This window comes from Copadichromis virginalis, linkage group LG9 (assembly GCF_057382275.1).
Source record: "Copadichromis virginalis isolate Kocher_CV1m ecotype Utaka linkage group LG9, C_Virginalis_male_GT1.1, whole genome shotgun sequence".
NCBI classification, from domain to species: Eukaryota; Metazoa; Chordata; class Actinopteri; order Cichliformes; family Cichlidae; genus Copadichromis; species Copadichromis virginalis.
This window is the reverse complement of record NC_140626.1, coordinates 8021960-8047901: the sequence shown is the minus strand read 5'-3', so window position 1 is coordinate 8047901 and position 25942 is coordinate 8021960. Positions and strand designations below refer to the sequence as shown.

Sequence of the window (25942 nt, the reverse complement as noted above, 5' to 3'; positions counted from 1 at the left end):
CAGTATGGAGGACCACAAGAGCCACGTGCATTAAATCAAAATTCTGGGTAGAAAATAGTAATTTCTCCGATGCAGCAACACAGATTCACGTTTTTGCAAGTTTTGAGGGGACTCCAGTCGCTTTGTGGCCCGGATGTTGCCATAAAAAGGGGGTGTGTGTAGTTGCAGCGGTTGCAGCTAGGTTGCCAGGTCTGTAAAAAAATTGTAGTTAATGTATATATATATATATATACTCGTTATTTTTCCAAATACTTATCAGTGACGTCATAGTGCTGGCACGCGAGGTGATTTTAATGCGCCGTTAAATAATTTATGTGTAAGTTTTACATATCCACATTCGGTAATGTTAAAGTAAAATTAACAGTATTAGCTTAAAACTGTCAAAACAAATATATGTACATGGCAGAGAGCAACAAAACCTCACATATATAATGTTATTAGCATGACTTGGTAAACATTTTCTGACTTCACGAAGGCGTGCTCCTAGTGGTGGATGTGGCCTATCTGGCAACCCCGGTCTCAGCTCAGCTTCTCTGCTACGTTTGCTCGGCTGTTAGAGACACGGCTGTGAGCCAGAGTGGGAGATGGACTGAGTGAGGGCGCTCTTTCGACCAGTGCAGCCGATTTAGCATTGCAATACCCAGAAGCTAGGCTGAAAAATAACTGGCGATTTCAGGTCGCTGAATCAACACGAAAACATAGTGCAGTTATCAGTCTTTCACATCCCACTCCAATCACACTAACACGGCATTGATGGTAATGTATGCAAGGAAACAACCGAGACTCGGCGATGGGTAAACACCTCCTTTTAACCTTACTTATTCACATTTTTTTTCCTTTTCCTCATAGCTACGCTTTGACAATCCGCCATTTTTACTGAAACCAAAATAACTGTGTGGAAACTTGTATCCCTCACTCGCTGCGGGGCTTTCACCGATTTCTGAACATTGACATTTGAAGCTTAAAATTCACAACTGTTTCCTTTTTCTTTTCAGGTGCGACCGAAGAGATTCTCAGCCCTATCAGGTACTTGTTAGCCAAGCGTCTCCTGCTAGCTTGCTAGCAGCAAATAAGATTAAAATGGACACTCTAGTGCAGGCTTCTGGAGAGCACAACAGGCCCCAGTCAGTGCGGAAAATAACACAAAAAGTAGAAAGGTTTGCTTAAAGCCTCCATTTAAGCCCTGTAAATATATCCTAACGTTAGCATTGCTAGTAAAGACTTGACAGAGTGAACATATTCGTCGAAGTCGGCTGTTTTGAAAAAGGTACGGGCGAGTTTTATTACAGCTGAAAGCTAATGATAGATTGTTACTGTTAGCTTGCTTGCTAGCCAGTCCGATTAGGGCCTGACCGCAATCTGTCATTTTAAGGATATAGCCAGTTAAGCTTCCTTAATATCAAAGTGTTTGATATTTATACAGCAAACCAGTGAATTCACTACCTAATTCAAATCGCGATAGCCAAGTGAAATGGCGAGCTAATACTCATAGGTCGAATAAAATGTTGTTTACTTCGTCATTTAACATGTGTTAGTTTGCATGCATACGTTGTTATGAGCAGAAATACGGGCACAATTAACGTGGCTGTTAAATATAAGCTTATAGAAGGGACGAAGTCGATAAATAAGCTGCTCGATTTATATATATATATATATGCATTTCCTCGTGCTAATTAATTTCTGCATCATTCAAACTGAATGAAATGACATGACAGTACTTTCAAGAGCTGAGGACTCTGCTCACCATGGCTGCTTTTAGAAACCTGCTAATGGTGATAACAGAAGTGTAGGCCTATTTTAAGTGTGAGGTTTTTAGTAAAGCGTTTGATTTGTGTTTACAGACTCTCAAATACTCATCCAAGAGCCATCCAGGAGGGGACCACCGGCATGACAAGATGCGAGACTCTTCAGACGTCACCCCTCCCTGCAAGATGCTCAGGAGGTCTGACAGCCCTGAAAACAAGCACATCGACAGCACGGGACACAGTAGAGCAAAGGGTGTCCACACGCACCGCGCCAGAGACAGGGATGGAGGTGAGAGCGGCGAATAAAATGAGTTTAGAAAGAAATAAAGCTGCTCTCTTTAATTACTCCAGAAACAGGTGCTCTTTCTCTTAGTGAGGCGCTGTTTTGTTTTTTTGTTTTTCTTACAACTGAGTGCTTCAGTATTGAAACTGCAGCTGTCAGGTTTTACACTGTGGGTAATCCGGCCGTGGTAGTTTTTGAACAAACAAATTTAAAATAAACGCGTTGTTAAGCTGTTGCTATGTGCTTTAATTTTAACCACTGAGCATTAGTCTCTGCAGGTTGCATTTGATTGAATGAATGGTTATCGTGGTTTCCAACCTCACAGGTAGATGTTCTGCGAGTACAGTTAAAGTTCAGACCAGAGTAAGACCACACTCTGCACAGACATTCAAGTCTTGAAGGACACGTTTTGTGGAGGGGAGTAACTGCTTTTGTTTCTTCGCCTTGGTCAACTGCTAATTTTAACAACATTATTTCAGTACAGTTTTGTCAAAGTGGACTTTTTTGGTAAACTTTGAGTAACTGGCACGCAAGCAGTTGAGTCCATGCGTGGAGTATTGTGGTGTTTTGAGCTCCTTTTCAGACATGCTCTCCTCTCTGGAATCGGAGTGTGTCAGCTGTCCTGGTCACTTTTCTGTAAAAAGTCACTACAGCAAACTAATGCTACTTGAACACTAGTAACAGTGCCACAAGTTTGCATGCAAGCAGCCACATGATGGATAGGCTCTCACAATATAAGGACAGCATGTGTCTTTCTTTTCCAGATGAAAACAGCTGTTTGCTAACTTGTTTGACCTTTAGGCATTGGCCACATTTCATTACATTCCAGCACCAAAGATCCATTTTGCATTTTTTTAAGTGTAGGAAGTGTATCCATACTAGGGGTGGGTGATATAAACGATATATGATATAAACGATATAAATTTGGCCAACGATATAGATTTTGACTATACCGCTCTATCGCGATAGCGCATGTTGATGATGTCATCAAGCTACGCCTGTTTTGGTCGAAAGCATCGCAGCGGCTACAACCATAATCATCTGCAAATTATGCCGGGCAACAGTCATAGCAAAGAGATGAAGCACTTTTGAAATATGGGGAAAGCCAAAAACTGCGCTTCCTCCACTTCCATAACATTGATTCATTAATGTTGAATTCTCTCGCAGCTGCTCTATTCCCATGTTGTTGCAGTATATTAATAACTAACCTCGTATTGTGGATGAATGATCTCAGTTGTTCTCCTGACTGAAGTTTGGCCCGTTTATAGCATCCTGCTATGCGATTGCGTTTGTCTCTGACCACCAGAATCCCTCACATTAACTTTTATCGAGTGGAAAAAAGTTGGCGTTCATCCTCCAGCTTCACTGTGCTAATGTTATGCTAACATAGCTGTGTCGCTAGCAATCACGTAGCACAACATTATATACCAGGTAGTCCAACTTCAGTAACCCTGCAAACGTCACTGCTGTTTAGTTTTCTGTCTTCATTTATGTTGGAAGTGGTAGCAGAGCTGTACGTTTTAATTAGTTTCAAAAATCTCTCAGTCAGAACATGGTATGTCATGTTTAGGTGGAAACTAGCGAGCTAACTTCCTGCTAACTTCTAACTCCGTTAAATTTAATAAATTCTGTTTTCATGGATGCCTGGATGTTAAACTTAATTGTTACACCTGGTAAAGCAGCAACGCTGATGATTTTATTAAAGATGAAAGAATTTAGACTGTTTTTAACTCTGTGTTCGTTTGACTTTGGGACCTGAAGCGGACGGAGTTTTGGACCCAGATTACTCCGCGAAGCTCCTCACTACGGCAGCCGTAATGCTCTGACAATCCATCAAACATTTTTAACAGATTTATGCACGCCAAAATCGGTTTGAGGTCAGTGAGCACAACCAGAATTCATACATAAGGCACACTCTCGATTTTTGAGAAAATTAAAGGATTTTAAGTGTGCCTTATAGTGTGGGAAATACGTTATACAGAAGAAAAGAATATATCGCGATATATATCGTTACCGCACATGCTTCAAATTATTTCGCGATATGAATCTTAGGCCATATCACCCAGCCCTATCCATACCCCTACAAACTGTGTGTCTTGTCTTTCCCTCAATGTTTGATCTGCAATTTCAGTTATTTGAAATGTTTCTAAAATGCCGTTTCATGAAGTCTTTACTGTGACGAAGACAAATGCATAGACAGTTTAGGGTTAACAAGATTCTCCATCATGAACCACAGAGCCAAAAATTCAGTGCAGGATTACAGGTGCTCCAATTAGATTTCTGCATATAAAGCATTTCTAATGTGGGAGAATCTACAATGACAGCAGTCTAATAATGTGAAGCCCTACGTTTGAATCAGTGCAAAATAACTAGCCTGGAGCACTGCAGAGATGGACCGACATCCAATCTGAACAGCAACACCTGGTCTGCTTTCTCTTTTTCTCTCTCTGTAAGATTATAGTCTCCTACAGGCAAAGATGTGAAATTGAAAGCGTTCAGACAAGGCCTGCTAGCTGAAAATTTACATTTACAGCTGGCAAGGAACTCACTCAGAAAACAGCAACTCAACACTTGAAGGGACAGTGTGTGTTCTCAGTGAAGCTGATGTTAAGGCTTTGAATTCTTGGGTTTCTCAAATGAAAAATGCTAATATTATTAGCGCGCCATACCAGATAAATCTGATAAACATTCTAAACAAACTTGCCTTAAAAACTGCTTTAAAGTGTCATCTGCCTTTTTCATCTCTGCTCTCCTCCTACTCTCCACCTGAAACATTGTTTCCTAAACTAAAGTTATTAACACACAAAAACATGCATAAACAATGTCCAGAATTTCCAGACATTGTCGCAGTTACTGATTTTTAAACGGAAAAGAAATGCTACCCTTCCATCTGTGGACAGCTGACAACAAGCTGGTTAAACAACAACAACAGCTGGTTATAAACAAAGTTATGATAGCTGGTGTTTGAGTGTCCTAAACATCGCACTTTGCCTCTGATAAATACTTTAATCACATTCGCAAATCTTATGAGTGGATTGTTGGCCTCAAAGAAAATTTCATTGAAACCAGCTAATAGCAGTGTTACTCTCACTAAAATGCTTACTGATGGGCAAAGTTTTGGCGATCCTCAACTCATCTCAGTATCTCTGTCATCCATCAGAGGTGAGCTTCACTGACTCATCAACTCGTATCGGAATCCTTTCACAAACTTTTACAGCCTCAGAGTAAATAGTTGTGGACACTTCTTACTTAGCATTGTGAGGGTTAGTAGAAAGAACCAGTCCAAATTAAGTGAAATGATGTGACAGCGCAGAGATGTGTTAAGTCAAGGAAAAATAACCCACTGGGCAGTATGTTTGTATTTTTTTTCTCTCCTGTAGAAAATCTAAATTTTGGTTATGGTTCCTGTTTCTGTTTTGTAGCAGTTTTTGTGTTCGGTTAGATGTGATTGAGTCAACACTTTTAATATGTCGATATGTCATACTGACATGTTGGAGGTTTCAGTAAGGGAATACAATCGGTCTTAAATTCTGTATGATGTTTTCCTTATTTGCAGTTTCTTCTGAATAGCTGTGTCGCAGTATTGTTACTATTATTATTTGCTGAACTCAATCTTTTTAGCAGATATGAACTTTATTATTTTTGAGTTTTAGCAAATTGTTAATAGGACTTGAAATTATTATTTTGTTTTTGCTTCCAGATTTTTCTAGAAGTTTTTCATCTTTCACGGCTTTCTGCTGTTTATTGTGGAATTACTGTATCCATGTCTAAGCAAGCTTGCAGAATAACAAGTAGATAAAAAATGCTGCCTGTTCTGTCATAATTGCTTTGACAGTGTTGGGTATTGAAAGCTATTTTTATTCTAGTTCTGGTTGGTTTGTAAAAATCAAACTGGATTTGTTAATCTTAGAGACATTTGTTGCTGCTATGGAACTATTTTTATGGTCGCTCATGCGGAAGTCGGTGCTTTAGTTGAAGATCTCATTAGACTTGGATTCTTTGAGTTGCGTTTTTTTCTTTTGTACATTTATTTTGTGACAAAAAAAGAGTTCATGGTTGAGATCGGAATCCCAATAGTTCAATTCCTTGGAATTGTTAGTCTGCTTGCCTATTGACTTTTCTTATCGGTTCCACTTGCATTACAATCAGCTGATTTCAGTTTGTCCAAGAGAAGCAAAATAGTGGCACAGTCTACAGCGTGTATATGGACATTACTTTTATTGCACAAATTAAAGCTGAGTAAATGCTGACCCCAGCCTAGCAAACAGACACTGAACTTCAACAGCTAACAAAGGGATGAGCTGTGAGGCTACAGCCTGTTTCTACCTGTTCATGCTTCCAAAGTAGAATCATTGTGGCGACTGGTTTTCATGTTTGCCTTGGGTTGCCAGCTTTGTGTTGATACATAAATAGTAGCCTCGGGCTTAAATTGGTCGATGGTAAATGGCCTGTATTTGTATAGCGCTTTACTAGTCCCTAAGGACCCCAAAGCGCTCTACACAACCAGTCATCCACCCATTCACACACACATTCACACACTGGTGATGGCAAGCTACATTGTAGCCACAGCCACCCTGGGGCGCACTGACAGAGGCACCCCAGAGGTTGATGGTAATTTTGAGATGAAGGGTTTCAGGTCATTTTACAGAGAAACAAAGTATTGTAATGTTGTTAAACTAATCACTTTCTTCAGTGAGTGATGTGTAATGGAGTACTTTTTTAAGTAATCACTGATCACAACAAAGAGGGGAAAATGCCCAATGCTCCAACATGCACAAACATCTGATCACACAGGATGAAATTCATTTTGCACGAGCAGATTAGTTGACATTTCTTGACTTGATGGAGGAAAGAGCCAAGGAGGAAGAAAACTGCACCTTAGCCAACTACATAACTACCCGAAGATGTCAGTAAAGCTGATGATGTCCTCTTACACGTTGGTGACAGACATTAACTGTGCTTTGGTGAATTAAAAAAATTTCCTCAACATTGAGTGATATAACATGGTCTTGCGCTTGTTTTCCCTCAAACCCAGATATGCTCTGGTACAGAAATTTGGTACAGATTGAGTTCGTGTGAACCGATACTCAGTTGGTCCGACAGTGTAATTTTGACAGAAAATTTAGTTTAGTCATAATTTGGGATTCTAAATTCTTTGTTTTAGTTCACTAAATATCATAAGATTATCGTAGACTAAATGTAAAGTTGATTCAGTTGACTGAAATATACAGTGGGGCAAATAAGTATTTAGTCAGCCACCGATTGTGCAAGTTCCCCCACTTAAAATGATGACAGAGGTCAGTAATTTGCACCAGAGGTACACTTCAACTCTGAGAGACAGAATGTGAAAAAAAAATCCATGAATCCACATGGTAGGATTTGTAAAGAATTTATTCGTAAATTAGGGTGGAAAATAAGTATTTGGTCACCTCAAACAAGGAAAATCTCTGGCTCTCACAGACCTGTAACGTCTTCTGTAAGAAGCTTTTCTGTCCCCCACTCGTTACCTGTATGAATGGCACCTGTTTGAACTCATCATCTGTATAAAAGACACCTGTCCACAGCCTCAAACAGTCAGACTCCAAACTCCGCCATGGCCAAGACCAAAGAGCTTTCGAAGGACACCAGGAAAAGTATTGTAGACCTGCACCAGACTGGGAAGAGTGAATCTACAATAGGCAAGCAGCTTGGTGTGAAAAAATCAACTGTGGGAGCAATCATCAGAAAATGGAAGACATACAAGACCACTGATAATCTCCCACGATCTGGGGCTCCACGCAAGATCTCATCCCGTGGGGTCAAAATGATCATGAGAACGGTGAGCAAAGATCCCAGAACCACACGGGGGGACCTGGTGAATGACCTGCAGAGAGCTGGGACCAAAGTAACAAAGGTCACCATCAGTAACACACTACAACGGCAGGGAATCAAATCCCGCAGTGCCAGACGTGTTCCGCTGCTGAAGCCAGTGCATGTCCAGGCCCGTCTGAAGTTTGCCAGAGAGCACATGGATGATACAGCAGAGGATTGGAGAATGTCATGTGGTCAGATGAAACCAAAGTAGAACTTTTTGGTATAAACTCAACTCGTCGTGTTTGGAGGAAGAAGAATACTGAGTTGCATCCCAAGAACACCATACCTACTGTGAAGCATGGGGGTGGAAACATCATGCTATGGGGCTGTTTTTCTGCCAAGGGGACAGGACGACTGATCCGTGTTAAGGACAGAATGAATGGGGCCATGTATCGTGATATTTTGAGCCAAAACCTCCTTCCATCAGTGAGATCTTTGAAGATGAAACGAGGCTGGGTCTTCCAACATGACAATGATCCAAAACACACCGCCCGGGCAACAAAGGAGTGGCTCCGTAAGAAGCATTTGAAAGTCCTGGAGTGGCCTAGCCAGTCTCCAGACCTCAACCCCATAGAAAATCTGTGGCAGGAGTTGAAAGTCCGTGTTGCTCGGCGACAGCCCCAAAACATCACTGCTCTCGAGAAGATCTGCATGGAGGAATGGGCCAAAATACCAGCTACTGTGTGTGCAAACCTGGTAAAGACCTATAGTAAACGTTTGACCTCTGTTATTGCCAACAAAGGTTATGTTACAAAGTATTGAGTTGTATTTTTGTTATTGACCAAATACTTATTTTCCACCCTGATTTACGAATAAATTCTTTACAAATCCTACCATGTGGATTCATGGATTTTTTTTTCACATTCTGTCTCTCACAGTTGAAGTGTACCTCTGGTGCAAATTACTGACCTCTGTCATCATTTTAGGTGGGGGAACTTGCACAATCGGTGGCTGACTAAATACTTTTTTGCCCCACTGTATCCTGTTTTCAACCAGTGAAACTTACTCCACATGTTCACTCATTTAACTCGTCCCGCCTCTCTACACAACTTAATTGTGATTCTGATTGGCTCTCATCTCTCCTGATCATTTTCATCTCGTTTTTATTCGTCAACGAAAGTGTCAATATATCTCTTAGTTTTTGACCTTGTGCATTAATTTTTATTTAATTATCATCTTTTTTACAGTACAATTGGGCAACTTTTGAAGGTATTTGGCAGGTGGGGTTTTGGTGGGAGGAGGGTGTGTATAGTGTCGGGTAGGGCTGGGCCATACTATACCGTTCACGGTAATACCGGTACAATGTTAGGCAACGATAAGAAAATGAAATATCGTGATAGAATATGGGTAAAATGCGCAGTGCCTTTGTTTTCATACCGCACATGGCCGAAAAAGCATGGCAGCAACAGAGAATGAGAAGGGAGAAAGTGGATCGTTGAGTGAGACGGATGAACCAGAATCCGGTCGTTAAGTGATGACGTGACGAATCCTACTTCCGGGCCTAAAGTAGTCTGCGTATAACATGGCTTTTGTGTTGTTAACATGTTTAATGTTTTGTATTTTCTTCTATTTAATCTCAAAAAGCTCCTAAAACAGTCAGTGATCACTGTTGACCTCCCTCGGTTTTATTACCGCTAATCATTTATTTAAGCTCAGTTTTTAAAACCTTAGGAAGTAACTACAGCCCAGCCCATGCAGCAGTATATGAATGACTAACCTCGTATTATGGATGGATTATCTCAGTTGTTCTCCTGGCTGAAGTTTGGTCCTTTTACAGCATCCTGCCATGCGATTACATTTGTTCCTGACCACCGAGAACACTCACGTTAACTTTTATCGAGTGGGGAAAAAGTTAGCTTGTTTATATTATGCTAACATAGCTGTGTCGCTAGCGGTCACGTAGCACATCATTATATACCAGCTAGCCCAACTTCAGTAACCCTACAAATGTCACTGCTGTTTAGTTTTCTGTCTTCATTTATGCTGGAAGTGATAACAGAGCTGTACGTTTTAATTTGTTTCCAAAACCCCGCAGTCAGGACATGCTATATTGTATTTAGATAGAAGCTAGCGAGCTAACTTCCTGCTAACTTCTAACTCCGTTAAATGTCATAAATTCCATTTTCATGGATGCCTGGATGTTAAACTCAATTGTTACACCTGGTAGAGCAGAACGCTGATCATTTTATTAAAGATGAAAGACTTTAGACAGTTTTTCAACTCTCAGTAATGCCATAGTGATCGTTTGATATATGGACCTGCAGCGGAGTTTAGGCCCAGACACGGCTAGTGACTTTCAGACTTAACGACCGGATAGGTTTGTAAAAATGGTGCCACTTCAGTGATGTGGAACTGGTTTGGTGTTTGTCTGTCAGATACCCACAAAAGCACTTTTTTTTTTTTTTTTTTGGTAGAACATGCAAGCGGCCATCATTACTGCCGTATTTGTCAGACTAAGGTGCTCGTAAATCTGGGAGTAATCTGGGTCCTAAACTCTGTCCCCTTCAGGTCCCAAAGTCAAACGAACACTGCAGCATCACTGAGAGTTAAAAACTGTCTAAATTCTTTCATCTTTAATAAAACAATCAGCATTGCTGCTTTACCAGGTGTAACTATGAAGTTTAACATCCAGGTATCCATGAAAACAGAATTTATTACATTTAACGGAGTTAGAAGTTAGCAGGAAGTTAGTGGATGTTAGCTTGCTAGTTTCGCTAGTTACCTAAGCATGATATAGCACGTTCTGACTGAGAGATTTCTGAAAAAATTCAAACGTACAGCTCTGCTATCACTTCCAACATAAATGAAGACGGGAAACTAAACAGCAGTGACGTTTGTAAGGTTACTGAAGTTGGGCTAGGTGGTATATAATGTGATCACTAGCGACACAGCTATGTTAGCATAACATAAACAGTGAAGCTGGAGGATGAACGCTAACACTTTTCCACTCGATAAAAGTTAACATGAAGGTTCCTGATGGTTAGAGACAAATGCAATTGCATGACAGGATGCAAACGGACCAAACTTCAGTCAGGAGAACAACTGAGATAATCCATCCACAATAGAAGGTTAGTCATTAATATACTGCAACAACATGGGAATAGAGCAGCTGTGATAGAAAACCGCATTAATGAATCAATGGTACAGAAGTGGACGAAGCAAGAAGAATGAGTTCAATAAAGTTTGATTTATCTGACTGCTTTGTTTTGCTTAATGTGTCTTATAATCCCGTGCACCTTATAGTCCGAAAAATATGTATTTGACTTTTTTATTTGGCACACTGCAGTTTAATGTTGCAGAGCACCGCTTTTTAACTTCAGTGGGTATTATACATGTTATGCACAGGGTATGTCAGCCCATTTCTACTGGAAATGCCTTTTGGTTAAACTTTCAGCAGGGAATTTTCCTTTGTACTGTTAATTTTTACATAGCTCTAATGCACATAAAAAAACAGCTGCTTGTTTAAGTGAAAATAAATGGATGGGGGGGTTTTTTTTTTGTTTGTTTTTTTTTGCGCTAGTAAAGTTGTGGAGTTGTATTTTGTCTCGCATCAATTATATCGTCAGTTATATTGTTATCGCAAATTTTCAAATATATATCGTGATAAATATTTTTGGCTATATCGCCCTGCTCTAGGGTCGGGCATTGAGACCGGATCCCAGTATCTGTTTAATATGTCTGTTTTGGATATTCAGCCTTCGCTTGCATCCACATTGCATTGGACCTGAGAGGTCCAGTGAAATGATACAAACTGCTTTTCAGTCAGTTGTCCAGTTGCTTTTGAGCATCTGTAAATAAGAGACTATGGGTGTAATTTCTAAATGGATAGTGTTAGTATGGGATGGGACTGATCTGTCTAACCGGCCGTATGTCACAAAAATTATCCTGGAAATATGCTCAAATTATTTCTTGGGTTGTAAACCTAAGATGCTAGTCAGGTTTTTTAATAAAAATTATTAAATGAGATGATTTACAAGCTAGTAAAGTTTATAAGCTGAAACTTTCATTTTGCACCAGTAGCATATTGTAGTGATGCCTGTGTGTCCACCGCTAGAGAATCTAGTCTATACAGAGTGATGCTCACTGAGTCATTCATCTCCTTATGCTGCATGTGCAGAAACAATGATCACCAGAGGCCTTTCTGTCACGTGTACCTTGCCTGCTGTTCTGCCTCACTGACATATAGTTATATCACCAAAGCAGTTTAAAAATGTTATGGCATGTTATCTCAAAATGCACACTCTTGTAGCATCTCGGTAAAGATGAGAGAGTTCATATCCAAAAGCAGGTTCACTGTTTCCATCGGATTGTTGTACTTGTTCTGTTACCTGTTGAAGTGCTGGCAGTCTTCAAATGTATCAAGTAGGCAGCTTAATTCTCAGATTTTTAAGTTTCTAATTATTTGATAGGCCACATAGCTGGAATAAATTATACCAATACTGTTACATTAATGGAGCTTACTTGTTAAAGTACAACCTGGAAGTTAAGTTGGCCGAGAGAACATTGATGCTTGCCGCAGTCTGCTTCATCCAAACACTCGGTGATGCCAGTGAACTTTGTTTGTGTTTTTGTGTGTTACTCATGGATCTCTCCCTCTGCTGTGCTGTGTTTCATTGCAGGGACCAGTTATTCTCCACAGGAAAATTCTCACAATCACAGTTCCCTTCATAGCTCCAACTCGCATTCTAACCCCAGCAAGACCTCAGACACAGTAAGTATCGCCTCTTCCTTAACACAGGAAGCTATAACGGCCCGAAGTCTTGTCTATCCTGTGCAATAGACTGAATTGTTTCCTGGCAGCAGCACCTGCTGATGTGTCATTTCACAGGTGTAAAAAAATAGTGTTGTTTTTTGGTACTTGCATTTCATCTAAGTTCCCTTACATGTCACACATAAATCAGGGTAATCCTCCTCTTACACTCATAAACTTGTGCTTTTATTTGAAGTTATTTCTACTTTGCTTTTCTCTGAGTGATATGTAAGCTTCAAGTTTCTGCTCTTTTCTATCTGTTTACCTCATAATATTGGATTAAATTTGTTAGGTTATTTCTAAATGATGGAAATGAAGAAGAAAAAAAAAACTTCAGTGACAATACAGCAATGTTTTAAAAAGCAACCCTTTTCAATCTGATTCCTTAACAGCCAAACCTGTCTCTAGAATGAGTCTTCCTCCTTCTTACAAAGCTGCTCTGCAAACAGCCTTCCTAGGCTTTCTGCTTTCACCCCAATATCTATTGTACATTTCAGATTGTATTACAAGTTCTTGCATCAGAACCTGCCCACACACACACACACACACACACACACTTTCATTCTGTCTCATTGGCTTCATGTTCCTAAATGTATATTTCTTTTCAGCCTTATGAACCTGGTGATGACTGGTCAGAGCACATCAGTTCCTCTGGAAAGAAATACTATTACAACTGCAGGACAGAAGTGTCCCAGTGGGAGAAGCCCAAAGAATGGCTGGAGAGGTAGCTAAAAGTATTTCATTATATAAGCTTTGACTTTGTCCCAGTGTTGTCACATAAAGAATGCATGCATGGTTAATTTGTATTGTATGCGTTTCATAGAGAACAAAGGCAAAAAGAGGCAACAAAGACTGCTGTTGTCAACAGTTTCCCAAAGGACAGGGACTACAGAAGGGAGGCTATGCAAGCATCGGCAGCCCCTGGCTTTACTGGACCTAGTAAGTGTTCCACACACTATTAAATCATGCACTGTTCTAGTCGGGTCTGCTATTTATGATCATACTATGTCAAAACTGCTTTGTTTACTTTTTGTGTGTGTGTTTGTTTCTTTGCTTGGCATGGCAGATGTTTATCAGTAACGGTCCTTCTACACAGCTAAATAAAATACATTTAAAGATTATTACTGGTTCATTGGTAATGGTAGTGTTGAGGTGCTCTCTGGTGGATCAATGCTAAGGAACTCTTTACCAAGCTACTGAGGCTCCAAATGACTGAACAGTGTTGCTGAGGTTTTACGTTGTGTACTGTGGCAGTGAGCTGAAGCTAATTGAGTTCAAAGCTATTAATTTCTGCTGTGAAGTTAAGGGAACACATCTCAGTTTATCTAATTATAGCTGTTATTTTGAAATTCTGTCTGCTCAACCAAGTTGGGTCGAGTCTGCAGTCACTTTGAGTTTAGTAATTTATCTGCAAAATCGCTCCATTGTTTTCCTACTGGATAATATGAGATGCATTTTTTTACAAGATTTGGGACTACTTTCTGAGTGGAATTCTTGAGGGAGCCGAAGAACTCCCATTGCAATCCTGTACAATCCTTCTATTTTATTTGGATGGCAAAAGTTGCCAAAGCACTTGGCGTTTAATACCACTTGGTAAATATTAATGGTCTTTATTTCAACCAATTTACTAGTGGATGAAATGGGAGATAAAAATCAGTCTAATCACCAAATTTTATGAGTAGTAAATTGAGCACAGTGAGATGGAGTGTCCATTAGAACCACGTTCTAATAATCACATTTTTCAGCAACAGATGCATATTTTAAATGCTATTGTGCGTAGGGCTGTGCGATATGATGAAATATATCGGATGACGATATGAAAACATCTGTTGTTTCATATTATACACTATCGTTTGTTTCGTGATGTTGCAAAATACACTGTTAATGGCAATATTTTTTTCTCTCTACCACCCACGCAAGAATCACGTGAGAGAGTATGGAGAGAGTTTACGGATGAGAAGCAAAAAAGGTGCTCAAAATAAACCTTTGACTCAAACTTTAGAACAGGGTTTTCCTGGCAGCACGCCATGTAATAAATACTCACAAAGAAAATGGCAGCTGTTACAACTTGTATCTAAAATATATAGTTTCATGCATCGGTCACAAAACATGACTCCAGGTACACAACGCCCAGCAGAAAACACTTCACACAAGTCGAGTTGCCTGAGATTAACTGAATTTACAGAAAAATCAATATTGTGATATATATAGTTATTGGGATATGAGATTTTGGTCATATCGGACAGCCCTAATTGTGCGTGTAAAATATTATGCACTCTATGCTGTGCGCACATGCAGTATCAGTTGGCAGTATGGCTGTAGGGTCTCTAGCTGTGCTAATTCTAGCAGCCTTCTTTTGTTTCAGGTTAGCGTCCACATGTTTGTGCTGAATGTGTACATGTGTTGCTTTGTTTGAATGGAGACAGTGTCAGAATATTCTGTTTCCCTCTGGTCCATCTGACTTTTTAGCTTCTAAATGATCTTTTATGCTCACAAGTTTCCATCATAGCTACACCGGTGCTGCCATCTGCTGGGCCTGCAGCTGCAGCTAGTCGCTGTATAACGTCTTAGATCCAAAGATCAGTCATTAATAAAATGTATTTAGGTTAACAGACTGCAGTTTCTCTTGCCAAGTATCGGGGGCAGCAGTATTAAATCGAGTAGTCAGTTATTCACACACATCCCTGATAAATATGTATTTGAGCCCTGGAAAAACAGGGACTGTGATGAGATCTTACGCTAGAGATGCTGGAACTACAGCCACATCTATAAACTACAGTTGTGTTACAGAGTGAAGCATCAAACAGTCTTTGGCTGATTACACTGCCTCACAGAGAGACCCAAACCCAACATCAGGGAAGGTTTTTATTTTGTATGAAGCTGTTTTGCACAACTAGAGCTGCTCGTGAACCCAAATAATTTCATCTTTGCACACTAATCATCGATCCATTTTCTTTACTGCTTATTCGGTTCAGTTTCGTGTGAGGGCTGGAGCCTATCACAACAGTTCTGGCGCAAAAGGCAGGGTACAGGAAAGCTCACTGGTCTCTTACAGGTCTAACGCAGAGGCAGAGATAACCATTAGTGCTCACATTCATACCTACAGCTAGTTTCAAATCAGCAGTTGCCTCCTATGGGTGAGACCCCACGCAGTCATAGGGAGAACACACAAACACCAGGACGTCCTTCTGTGAGGCCAAAGTCGTGACCACTGCATGACTGTTTGTGCACACTTTAAATTTGAAATGCAGATATGAATAAGATGCGCAAAGTTTTAAAGAGGTTTTTTTAAATACTTGTTCACCATCATGTGAGATTTTGTGTTCTTTAAAAATCACAATCACACAATCTGTTGCCGAGTCTGCCTATTGTCCCCGTGTTATTGGCTTATTTCTCAATGACACAGAAAACTTGTCTGCGTGTAGATGGAAATAGTTATTTGAGTGGGCCGGTCCTGATGCTGTGTGTTTGAACAATCTGGTAAATGATTTCCTGGAGCGTGGTTGTCTTCTATTATTGTGATAGGAATTTAAGCAAGGCTGCTACAAGCTAGTTCCAGGCAAAATGTTGCTGAGCGTTTGTCAGTAGTAATCTTCTGAAAAGTAAACAAACATGTAATGAAGTGGTGTACTGAGAAAAGGATGTCATTTATCATGAATAACCTGTTTCTGAATATCTAATAACCGCTCCTTATACTGCTTCCTGCTTAACAGAGGAGTACATGACATACCTGACAGATCTGTTCATTAAATCTTTCTGATTTACAGAAACACAGTTATGTTGTGTAATATGTTAACATTTTCTAACCGTCCAGACACCCAGCAGGTGGTAATTGCTGCTATATTTAAAGCGTGGTGATCACACACTTGCTTAGTGCAAAAATTTACCTCCTGGAAGTTTTTGTCTTTACCTGGACAAAAACTAACAGGCTGTAATGAAGCAATTATATGAAGGATGCTTACAGCTTGTAAAAAAATGAACAAACAAGCATTCATAACACACGCTTAAAAGATCAAAGTGAACAACAGTGACGTTAGGCTTGCCTGTCATTGCTTCTGGATGGGTTGTGAGCTGATAATTGTCAGACAAAAACAGAGGTTTCCACATTGGTGCTTATCAGCCGCAGGTCTCCACAGCACTACGCTCGCTAATCACAAGCTTTCAGTCTATGAACGTCTGTATATCACTCTCACCACCTTTATAAAACTGTAAAAATGAAAGCGGAGTCTCCTTTTAGTGCTTCACAAGGTAGTTATAGTTGAAGCGTGTTGAACCTGTTTATAAGGATGCAGACTAAATTGGCCAAATGACAAAAATGAACCTACTCAAGCCCTAATACAGTCCTGATCAAAACTTAAAGACCACTTGAAAAATGGCAAAAAAAATCATATTTGCATGTTTGGATCTTAACAAGGTTCCAAGTGGAGCTTCAACATGCAACAAGAAGAAATGAGAGTGAGACAAAACATTTTTTTGAGCATCCAATTTATTGAAAACAACACTTAAACTGAAACAGGCTGTTTTACAGCTGATCAAAAGTTTAGGACCCCATGCCTTTTAAAAGGCCAAATCTGTGCAGAAATGTGCATTTCATTGTCATTTTCGGTCATGACGTTCTGATGGCAAAGGGAAAAACTTTCCCTTTTTCAATGTTTTCGGGTTTTTGAACTGCCTAAGTAGGGTCTCTCGCAGTGCGCCATCACTGTTGAGGTGGGGTGCAGTAGACAGTCATGTGGAATTTCTTAAATGATCCTGAGGGTTATGGAACAGGACTGTATGAACACATGAAATCATCATATAGGGGCATGCTTCACTACAGCAGTCCATGTTACTAGTATTGTGTATTAGGGTTGGGCGATATGTAAAACTTTTCCAACCAATAATCGACGACGGGCGATACATTTGCGCATGCACTGACTTTTTGATAGGCGGAGCAATGTAATCATGCACGGACTGATTTGCGCATTTACAACACGAGAGTCCAAACATGGACAACTAATTTCTCCAAAAAATGAGGGCTGTTAGCATTAACGCTGTCATCACCATTAAAATTTTTAACGCGCTCAACCCATCTGGAGCGCAGAATGAACAAACTTTGGACAAATGCGTTGCATTTCGGGGACTTTGACTCAGCCTGCTCTCCAGATGGGTTAATTGTTAATCGCGTTAGTCATGATGACGGCACGTTAACGCTGACATCACTGAAATAAATATCAAGTTGCCCATTTGGGATGAAAGAGGTAAACTTAAGGATGTAACCAAAGTGGTGTGCCGCTTGTGCAGATGTATAGTGCGAGCAAAGTACTCAAACACAACTTGCATGAGCACGTACATGCGCATGAGCACGTACGTGTCCACTATTTGCCTGAGTATGCTAGGCTATCACCAGCTTCTGCAGCTCCATCAACTCCATCAACAAGCATTTGGGTGCACGCTTCTATTAACGCCATCATTATTAGCAAACTTACTCATGGGCAAATAAATAAATCACTCTTGTAAAAACGATTGCCGATGGGCTCAGCCTATCGTTGATAGTCGATATATTCGTCCAATCACCCAACCCTATTGTATATTAGTAATGCAAATATACAATAGCCCCATTCAGGGCTGACATTGGTCACAGTTCTTCTTCTCCTTTGTAGTCTTTCAAAAGACAGCTATTAAAATTATTATTGTGATCATTTTTACTACGTTTGCAACCATACAGGAAGTTAACATCTCACTTTGTGAAACGTTTAATATAAACAACTAAATGACAAAAATTAGATTCTGAATTCTGGTTTTCAGACCAACAAAAAATAAGCTGAATCATAAGGGTTCAGTTTTGTTTAGATTGTTGCCCCGTTTATGGGCAGTCATACTGTAACCAGTCATGCACAGGCCTCTGAAGGTGTTGGCGTAGTGCTTGTTCTTCCATTGAAACACAATCTATAAAATCCAGCTGGAACAGCAGAAAGTCTTGTAAAGCCTGATCAAATGCCACAACACTGATTTAAAGTACTAAGACCAGAAACAAAACCACATGCAGCATTCACATGCTGACTGTTTGACCAGGTGTCTCACTTGCAGGGATGTGTTAAATGTTGAAGCAATCACAGTGGCTTGTTTGCACTTATTGGCATATCACCCTGTGCTGGAAAGTGAACGATAGTTCCTAGACAGGTCTTTTTCAGATGAATGTTGTTGTTTTTTTTAAGGTTTTGTGTTTTATGTTGGACCATAAATTATTGGAGGAAATGGATTTCAGACTTCCACCTTTGACACTGCATCTTTATCTTTTTGCTCCACAGAGTCTGCCCAGGTGGAAAAGCCTGCAGCAGCACTTGCCACCCAGTCTCAGTCGTCATCTGGCTCTGGGAGCTTGAATCCGTCATCAGGCCCACCTGGGTCGTCGGCGTCTACAGTACCCGTATCTCCAGTCCTTCAATCCCCAGCTCCTCCGCTCCTCCAGGACCCCACCCTGCTTCGACAGCTTCTCCCAGCACTTCAGACTGCCTTGCAGCTCAACAATGCCAGTGTGGACATGGCAAAAATCAACGAAGGTAAGAAGAAATAGATTTAAGAGCCGCTTGACATATTCAACTTGTCTACATTCAACTTGCAGCAGAGACGGTGATTGATGGCCACTGGTTACAAGAAGGCACTGAAATTATTAACTACTGTTATCAGCTTTTGTTCTGACACCGTTGTTAGAAGCTTTGTCATAATCTGTCCTGTCAGTCTGAGCACAGAGTCCTAACTCGACATCGTCAGTGTGGTGCTGTTTGCATAGCTGATGTCTGGATGAAGAATGCCTCACGGCAAGAGTTTGCTAGATGAGAACATGGTATCTGACCATGTGACACTGAAAGGAAAGATTCAGCTGTCAGAGTGGTATGAGATGCATTAATTGTAAAATGGGAACGACAGCACAGACTTTTCTAAGTCTAGAATGTGTTGTAATGTACCAGATGCTGGCTGCTAGATGTCCTTAGAAGTCATCCTGCTTCAGTTTGATAGACTCTGTCAAGTCCAAGGTTCCAGGGTCGGGATGAAGATAATGGTGTTTCAATGTTTACAAGTGTGAGTCACTGTGGTACCAGCTCATGGTGTAAACCATGGCATAGTAGTGGGAACTTCAATAAAAAAAATTCCCCTCTCACCCCTGCGGGCGGTCTTTATCCTTCAAGTTCGGGTCCTCTACCAGATGCCTGGGAGCTTGAGGGTCCTTTGCTGTTCCTAGGACTGCGCACTTCTGAACAGAGATCTCGGATGTTGTTCCTGGGATCTTCTGGAGCTACTTGCCTCGCTTTGGGGGGTCACTGCACTGAGTGCTCAGATTACCACTGGGACCACTGTTACCTTCACCTTTCACATCCTCTCAAGCTCTTCTCTGAGCCCTTGGTACTTCTCCAGCTTCTTGTGTTTCTTCTTCCTGATGTTGCTGTCATTCAGTATCGCTATGTCTATCACCACGGACATCTCTGCTTGACTACCACTACTACGTCTGGTTGGTTAGCCATCAGTATTTCGTCCGTCTGTATCTGGAAGTTCCACAGGATCTTAGCTTAGCTCATTTTCAACCACCCTAAGGGGTGGTCTCCCATTTTGACCTCCAGACTTTCAGGCCATACTCTGCACAGATGTTTCTATATTCTATGCCATCCACTTGGTTATGGGGTACCATGTTGTTATGTGCTGGATTGCGTCAGGGGCACCTTGGGTCTTGCCTGTTGTGGTAGACCCCAACCTCTATGGATCTTGTGCTCTGAGCTTGTTCCCATGCTGCCATGATTATTGCCTCTGTGCTGTCTTTCAGTCCAGCTTTGTCCAGGCATTGGTAGGATTTCTGGATGTCAGCCACTTCCTCTATTTGCTGGTAACACATACCATGCAGGGGCCTGTCCTTCCATGATGGTTCTCCTATTGCCCCTCTCTCTTGGGTTTCTGCTGCCTGAGGTATTCACTAAGCAGTTAGGGCCATCTTCCTGATGTATTCGTAGGTGTTCGTTATCTCATCCTGGACTGTGGTACTGACACTCACCAGTCTTCCTTAAGCTTAGCATACAGCCTCAGGGTGCTGAAGTTAGGGTGAAACCCTCCATGCATGGTCAGAAACTTCCTGGTCTTGATGTCAGTGGCTTCTGAGGTTGTGTAGAGAATTTTTGATCAATAATTCAAATGTCTGTGGTAGCAGGTTATGCGTGGGGTGTATTTGTAGTAGCATAATAACTTGGGCTAAGGTACTTTATATGTATGTATATCAAATTTCCCTGTTACCTTCTGTTACAAATATATGTGAATGAGCTATATATGATGAGAGAGCAGTGTGGGTCTGAAGTTTTAAGATTTTTCCCTCTCCTTATGTGTGACATCTCATTTACAAACATACAGGAGAAAAATATTTTTATATATATATATATATTTTAAGACAAAAAAGGGATAAATGAGGGCCTGTTATGTCCTCGCATTTATATTCTCACAGGTGGGTTTCACTATTCAGAGATGCCGTTGACAATCAAAGCAGCAGACATATGGACGTGCATACTGTGTCATATTGCACAGCATAGAGTTGATCTCGGTTAATGAACAGGATCACTTGTGCTGAATAACACTGATCACCACCATATTCCCACCAGAAACATCTCTGTAAACACACAACTGATAGGCTCTGCTTTTATTTCTAATTTCTAAACCAGCTTATAGGAGACATCTGAGTTTTGACTGTCAGACTTACTGCAGTGCAGTATCTAAACTATTCTTGTAGCAGGACTCGTGTCATCAGTTCTAACCGCGTGTCCATTTTCTTTTCTCTGTAGTTCTCACAGCTGCCGTCACACAAGCTTCATTACAGTCTATGCTTCATAAGATCCTCACTGCTGGACCGTCAGCTTTCAATATCACTACTATCCTCTCTCAAGCTGCTCAACTATCCAACCAAGGTAAATGAAGCTCATACACAAGTGTTTCTATACCACCACTGTATTCTTATGTGTGCTGTGAAATGACTGCGTCGGCTTCCTGTGTGTTTCCTGTGAGGTACTTAGAAGTTGTATTTGAAGTTGTTTTGATTCCCTAGAGTGACTTTGTTGTTTTGTTTATGTCTAGCAGCTCAGCAGTCGAACCAGTCACCAATGTCATTAACATCAGACGCCTCATCGCCAAGGTCCTATGTGTCTCCGAGGATCAGCACACCACAGACCAACGCTGGTCCTCTAAAGCCCCTCCTCAGCACACAGCCTGTCATCACACAGCCAAAAGTAAGATAGTAGGATAGTAGGCAGGTACTGAAAACTCCCAGCTTAGTGAATATTGAATATTTCCCAAGGGGGGAAAAAAAGGTCAGAGGAGGGGGAAAAAATCAATAGTTTGCAATTATGAACGTGAAATGCTTTCCAAAGAATGTTAACAGGTGTGAAAAGTCTTTTGAATTTATTAAATATCCACCTACAGTCACGATTGACACTGTCAGTCTGTTTCAGTGAAATGACGTGTTGTTTGTCTTGTTGTTTTAGGTAAGCACGCCATCAGCAAAGCAGGCATCTCACCCCCAGCCCACATCCCAGCAGCCCCTCTCCAGCGATAAGCAGCACAGTTATGATGCGACCACATCTTCCCCACGCACCCTCCAGCGCCAAGGGTGAGTGTCTGTACAACAGTTCATTTTATAAATCCCACTTTTTGGGGGGTTGCTTGGAATTATGACATGAATGATGAGTAGGTGAGCTCTCAGAGAAACAAGGGATGTTTTTTGGGTTTAGGTGTCAATATGCGTGAGTTCATGAAGCTTGGGTTGTCCCTTCTTGAGGGCAGAATTGGTTACAAGTAATTAAGACATATCTTGTTAGAGTTATATTAATCTCTGGGCACTGATTTCATCTACATCTGCTATCAGAGAGTGGAAATTCTGCATTAGCGAAAATGCACTCACTCTTATAAGCTGTTTTCAGTTTTCATTTTGTGGTGTTGTTGCTCCCTCTGCTGGCTGTTGATGGAACAGTGAGTTGCTCTTTGATTCATTTCTAGGTCTTGATTTACTTTGTGCAACAGTCATTTAATTGGAGGTGTTCATTACTGCGTGAAGTGTATTTAGTGTTAGTGTGAACCGGTTTGAACATGACTTTCCTCTGAGCTTAACTCTTGTACATGCAGACTCTCGCAGATATTATTCAAAATCCAATTCCAAAAGTCAGAATATGAGATCCGAGTTGGTGCTAATGGAAAAGGGGCTTAAGCTTAATCCAAAACCTTCTGTTATATCTGACATTGTTATAAATTAACGCTGACGTATATCCATGGTAACATACTGAGTTTAGAGTGCAGCACAGCAAAGTAAATATAGTTCAGCATTTATCCCATTTTTGTGCAGAATATGTATCTCAGGGGTCTTGAAACCATATTTTCATTTCAGTCTCGCATGAATCAGGCAATCAAGTGGACGAATTCAGTTTTTTAGGAGGGGGGAGATCCATCACTCACTCCATCAGAAGTACTGCTTCACATCACTCTAGAGAGCTATTTTTGTACAAATTACCCAAAGTAAATTGCAGTGGCTTTAAATGCCTATTTGGGTAGAGTTACTATTATGCCATGTCAAGCTGCTTCTTTTCCTTAAAACAACAACAGAGTTGGCCAATCTGACAGACTGAATTCAGGCTGTACTTCTGTTTATCACGGCCCACCAAGGAGGCCCCAACCCACACTTTGGGAACTACTGTACTAGCATTATGAGTTAGCAAGTTCAAATTACAGGCTGTTGACAGTGTTTCTTGTTCGAGTCAGTGTGCTTTGTGTTAATTGTGTTGCGTATTTAAAGTGCACATTAACACCAAGCAGAACAATAATTTTGTTGTACTTGGACCCTTGCAAACACTTGATCACATTCCAGGACAGCTGACCATCAGGCTGTTGCAAATCAGCACAGAACCAGATAGATCTGGCCTGACATCAGTCAGCTGCCTGCATGCTGCTCACAAGTGTCAAACAAAGGCCTGAAAATCTCACACTGCACACACAAACAGTATATTGTTCCATTAATGTGCCAGCTTTCTTCTAGATCACCGTACTATGTTGATCTATCGATTGTAACTATAATACTAAGACACCTTGTGAAACTCACGTTATCATGTTCAGCATTCTACCTCATGCATTCTCCACTGCTGTATGATTGTCACAGGCCAGTTTGTTCATGCACATCGCTCACATTCTCCCCAACACTGTGCTCACTTCAGCAGTCAGAGGAGTCCCTCCCCAGGTCCCAACCACGTCGCCTCCAGCAGCAGCAATGCCTCCAACTCGGCCTCCGCTCCCCCTGCCCCCTCAGCAGCCCGACCCTCCTGCTCCTTCACCCCCACCTTGGCTGCCCACTTCAACGAGAACCTTATCAAACACGTGCAGGGATGGCCCGCCGAACACGCAGAGAAGCAGGTCTGTACCACTAACATTTCCACAGGTTTTGGCTACATCTTCATGAAAGCATCGTTCAAATGATTTTCATCTTAACCCTCACAGGCATCAAGACTACGTGAAGAAGCTCACACCATGGGCAGCATCTGCATGTCCGAGAACTGCACCGAGCTCAAAAACCTGCGGTCTTTGGTCAGAGTCTGTGAAATACAAGCAACATTGCGTGAGCAGAGGTGAGGGTCTGTGTTTTAGAAGAGTCCCTGTTAATGATGTAAAACACACCTGCACATAACTCATTGTTCTCTGCCTTTTCCCCACAGGATACTGTTTCTGAGACAGCAAATCAAAGAACTTGAAAAGCTGAAGAATCAGAATTCTTTTATGGTCTGAGAACTTCTGATTTGCAAGTCGGAGCAGGTGTCGGAGAAGAGTGGGGACGGGTGGGGGTGGGGAGACCCATTGCACATAGTCGGAAGCTGGAGGGAGAACGGGTTGTTCAATTTCAATTCCTCTTGAGCCCAGTCTAAACACACACACACACACACACACACACAGGAGCTGTAGTCAGGTTTGCTTTGGACCGTTGGGCTGGGAATCCAAGAGGGAGAAATGAAGAGCTGTTGTGGGAGGATGAGGGGAAGGGGGGAGGGCAATTTACAAGACTTTGTTTTGTAAAAACCCGTGGCTGGCGGGTGGACGGGGAGGGGGTGTAGATTTCTTGTAGATGTTATTATCTATGTTGTAAATATGTTTTGTAGATTGAAGCCATGGAAAGCCATGCCTATCAAAGCTTTTGACATCCAGACTAATCAACGCCTAGGCGGCTACATTCATTAGCTAGCCTTTTCCTTCATGTTAACTGGTCAGCAGACTTTACAGCTTCATTTTGTCAGTTCATAGATCGCTGAACCACTGAGCATGTGTGACCTGCGTGGAAACAGAGGAGGATGTTTGAAGGCATTTATTTACACAGAAGCCTAGCATAAAGCATAACACACTGTCGTCGATGTAGTTTGGGTTTTATTTTAATTTTTAATTTTTTTTTTTCTTCAAATCTACTCTGTCTAGATTCTCTTCCTTCCACCCTCTCGTGGTGAACTGTAACATGTACTTAGGCGTGGCAGACATCCCCTCTGTGTGGGTCTGTGCTTCCAGTGGTTCACTGATTCGTTTTGCAGCTTTCTGGTGGCCCTGCATTTCCCAGTCTGAAAATAAACAGTGCCTGATGGTGTGATGAGTGAGTGATGGGGGGGGGAAAAAAAAAAAGACATGATGGCGTGCTGCTTTGGACCATTCCCGCTCCACTCCCCTGGCCTCTGCCCTGCCTCACCTCCTCCTGAGACATCACACCCCTCCGTTTTTTTTTCTCCCGCACCCTCCCACTGTTTCTGTTCCTGTTTTTTACATTCAGGTGTCATCACTGGTTCATTCCTTTGTACAGTTGCTAATAGCAGTGCAGTTTTAATTAAACATAAGAAAAGGGTTTATTTATAAAGAGTTGTTGTGATGAGAGCTAAATCATGACAATATCCACACTTTTTGTTTTTTTTTGTTTGGGTTTTTTCTCTTTTCCCAAAAGCACCCAAGGTTAGGAGATGTATCACAACTGCGAGCGGGTCAGAGGCAGGCGGGTGGGTGTGTATGTGGAGCACCTCTTGAGTTAGTGCAGGGTAACAAGAGGTCAAATGTGAAATGTATGTATTGTAATAAACATGTTAAACTAAAGCGAGCACTGGTTATTTCCTTGGAGTGTTAGGTTTGGTTCATTTGCTAGTGCCTTGTTGAAAGTCTTAAGCCTCATTCACCTGTTGAACCCACTTTGTTTTTTTAATCCCAACAAGATTATCTTCAACAAGCATGTGACACACACACTCGATTTTTCTGGCACGTCCCCGTCCTCCCCTGCCCTGCTCCCCTCTCGTTTGT

At 41.3% G+C, this 25942-nt stretch overlaps 1 protein-coding gene across 2 annotated transcripts; it reads left to right on the top strand.

The window, feature by feature from the left end:
- Nucleotides 1-467: 467 nt before the first annotated feature.
- Nucleotides 468-25741, top strand: waca (WW domain containing adaptor with coiled-coil a). Of its 2 annotated transcripts, none has more exons than XM_085467540.1 (13): nt 468-794; nt 996-1026; nt 1842-2034; nt 12501-12592; nt 13240-13355; nt 13455-13570; nt 18922-19173; nt 21430-21552; nt 21722-21870; nt 22126-22250; nt 23842-24037; nt 24122-24249; nt 24337-25741. In XM_085467540.1, the coding sequence occupies exons 1-13, from the start codon at nt 754-756 to the stop codon at nt 24404-24406; spliced, it is 1632 nt and encodes a 543-aa protein (XP_085323666.1). In that variant the 5' UTR covers nt 468-753; the 3' UTR covers nt 24407-25741. The 2 variants fall into 2 exon arrangements, with proteins under 2 accessions (XP_085323666.1, XP_085323665.1); XM_085467539.1 differs by having other exon boundaries at nt 21719-21870.
- Nucleotides 25742-25942: the final 201 nt, after the last annotated feature.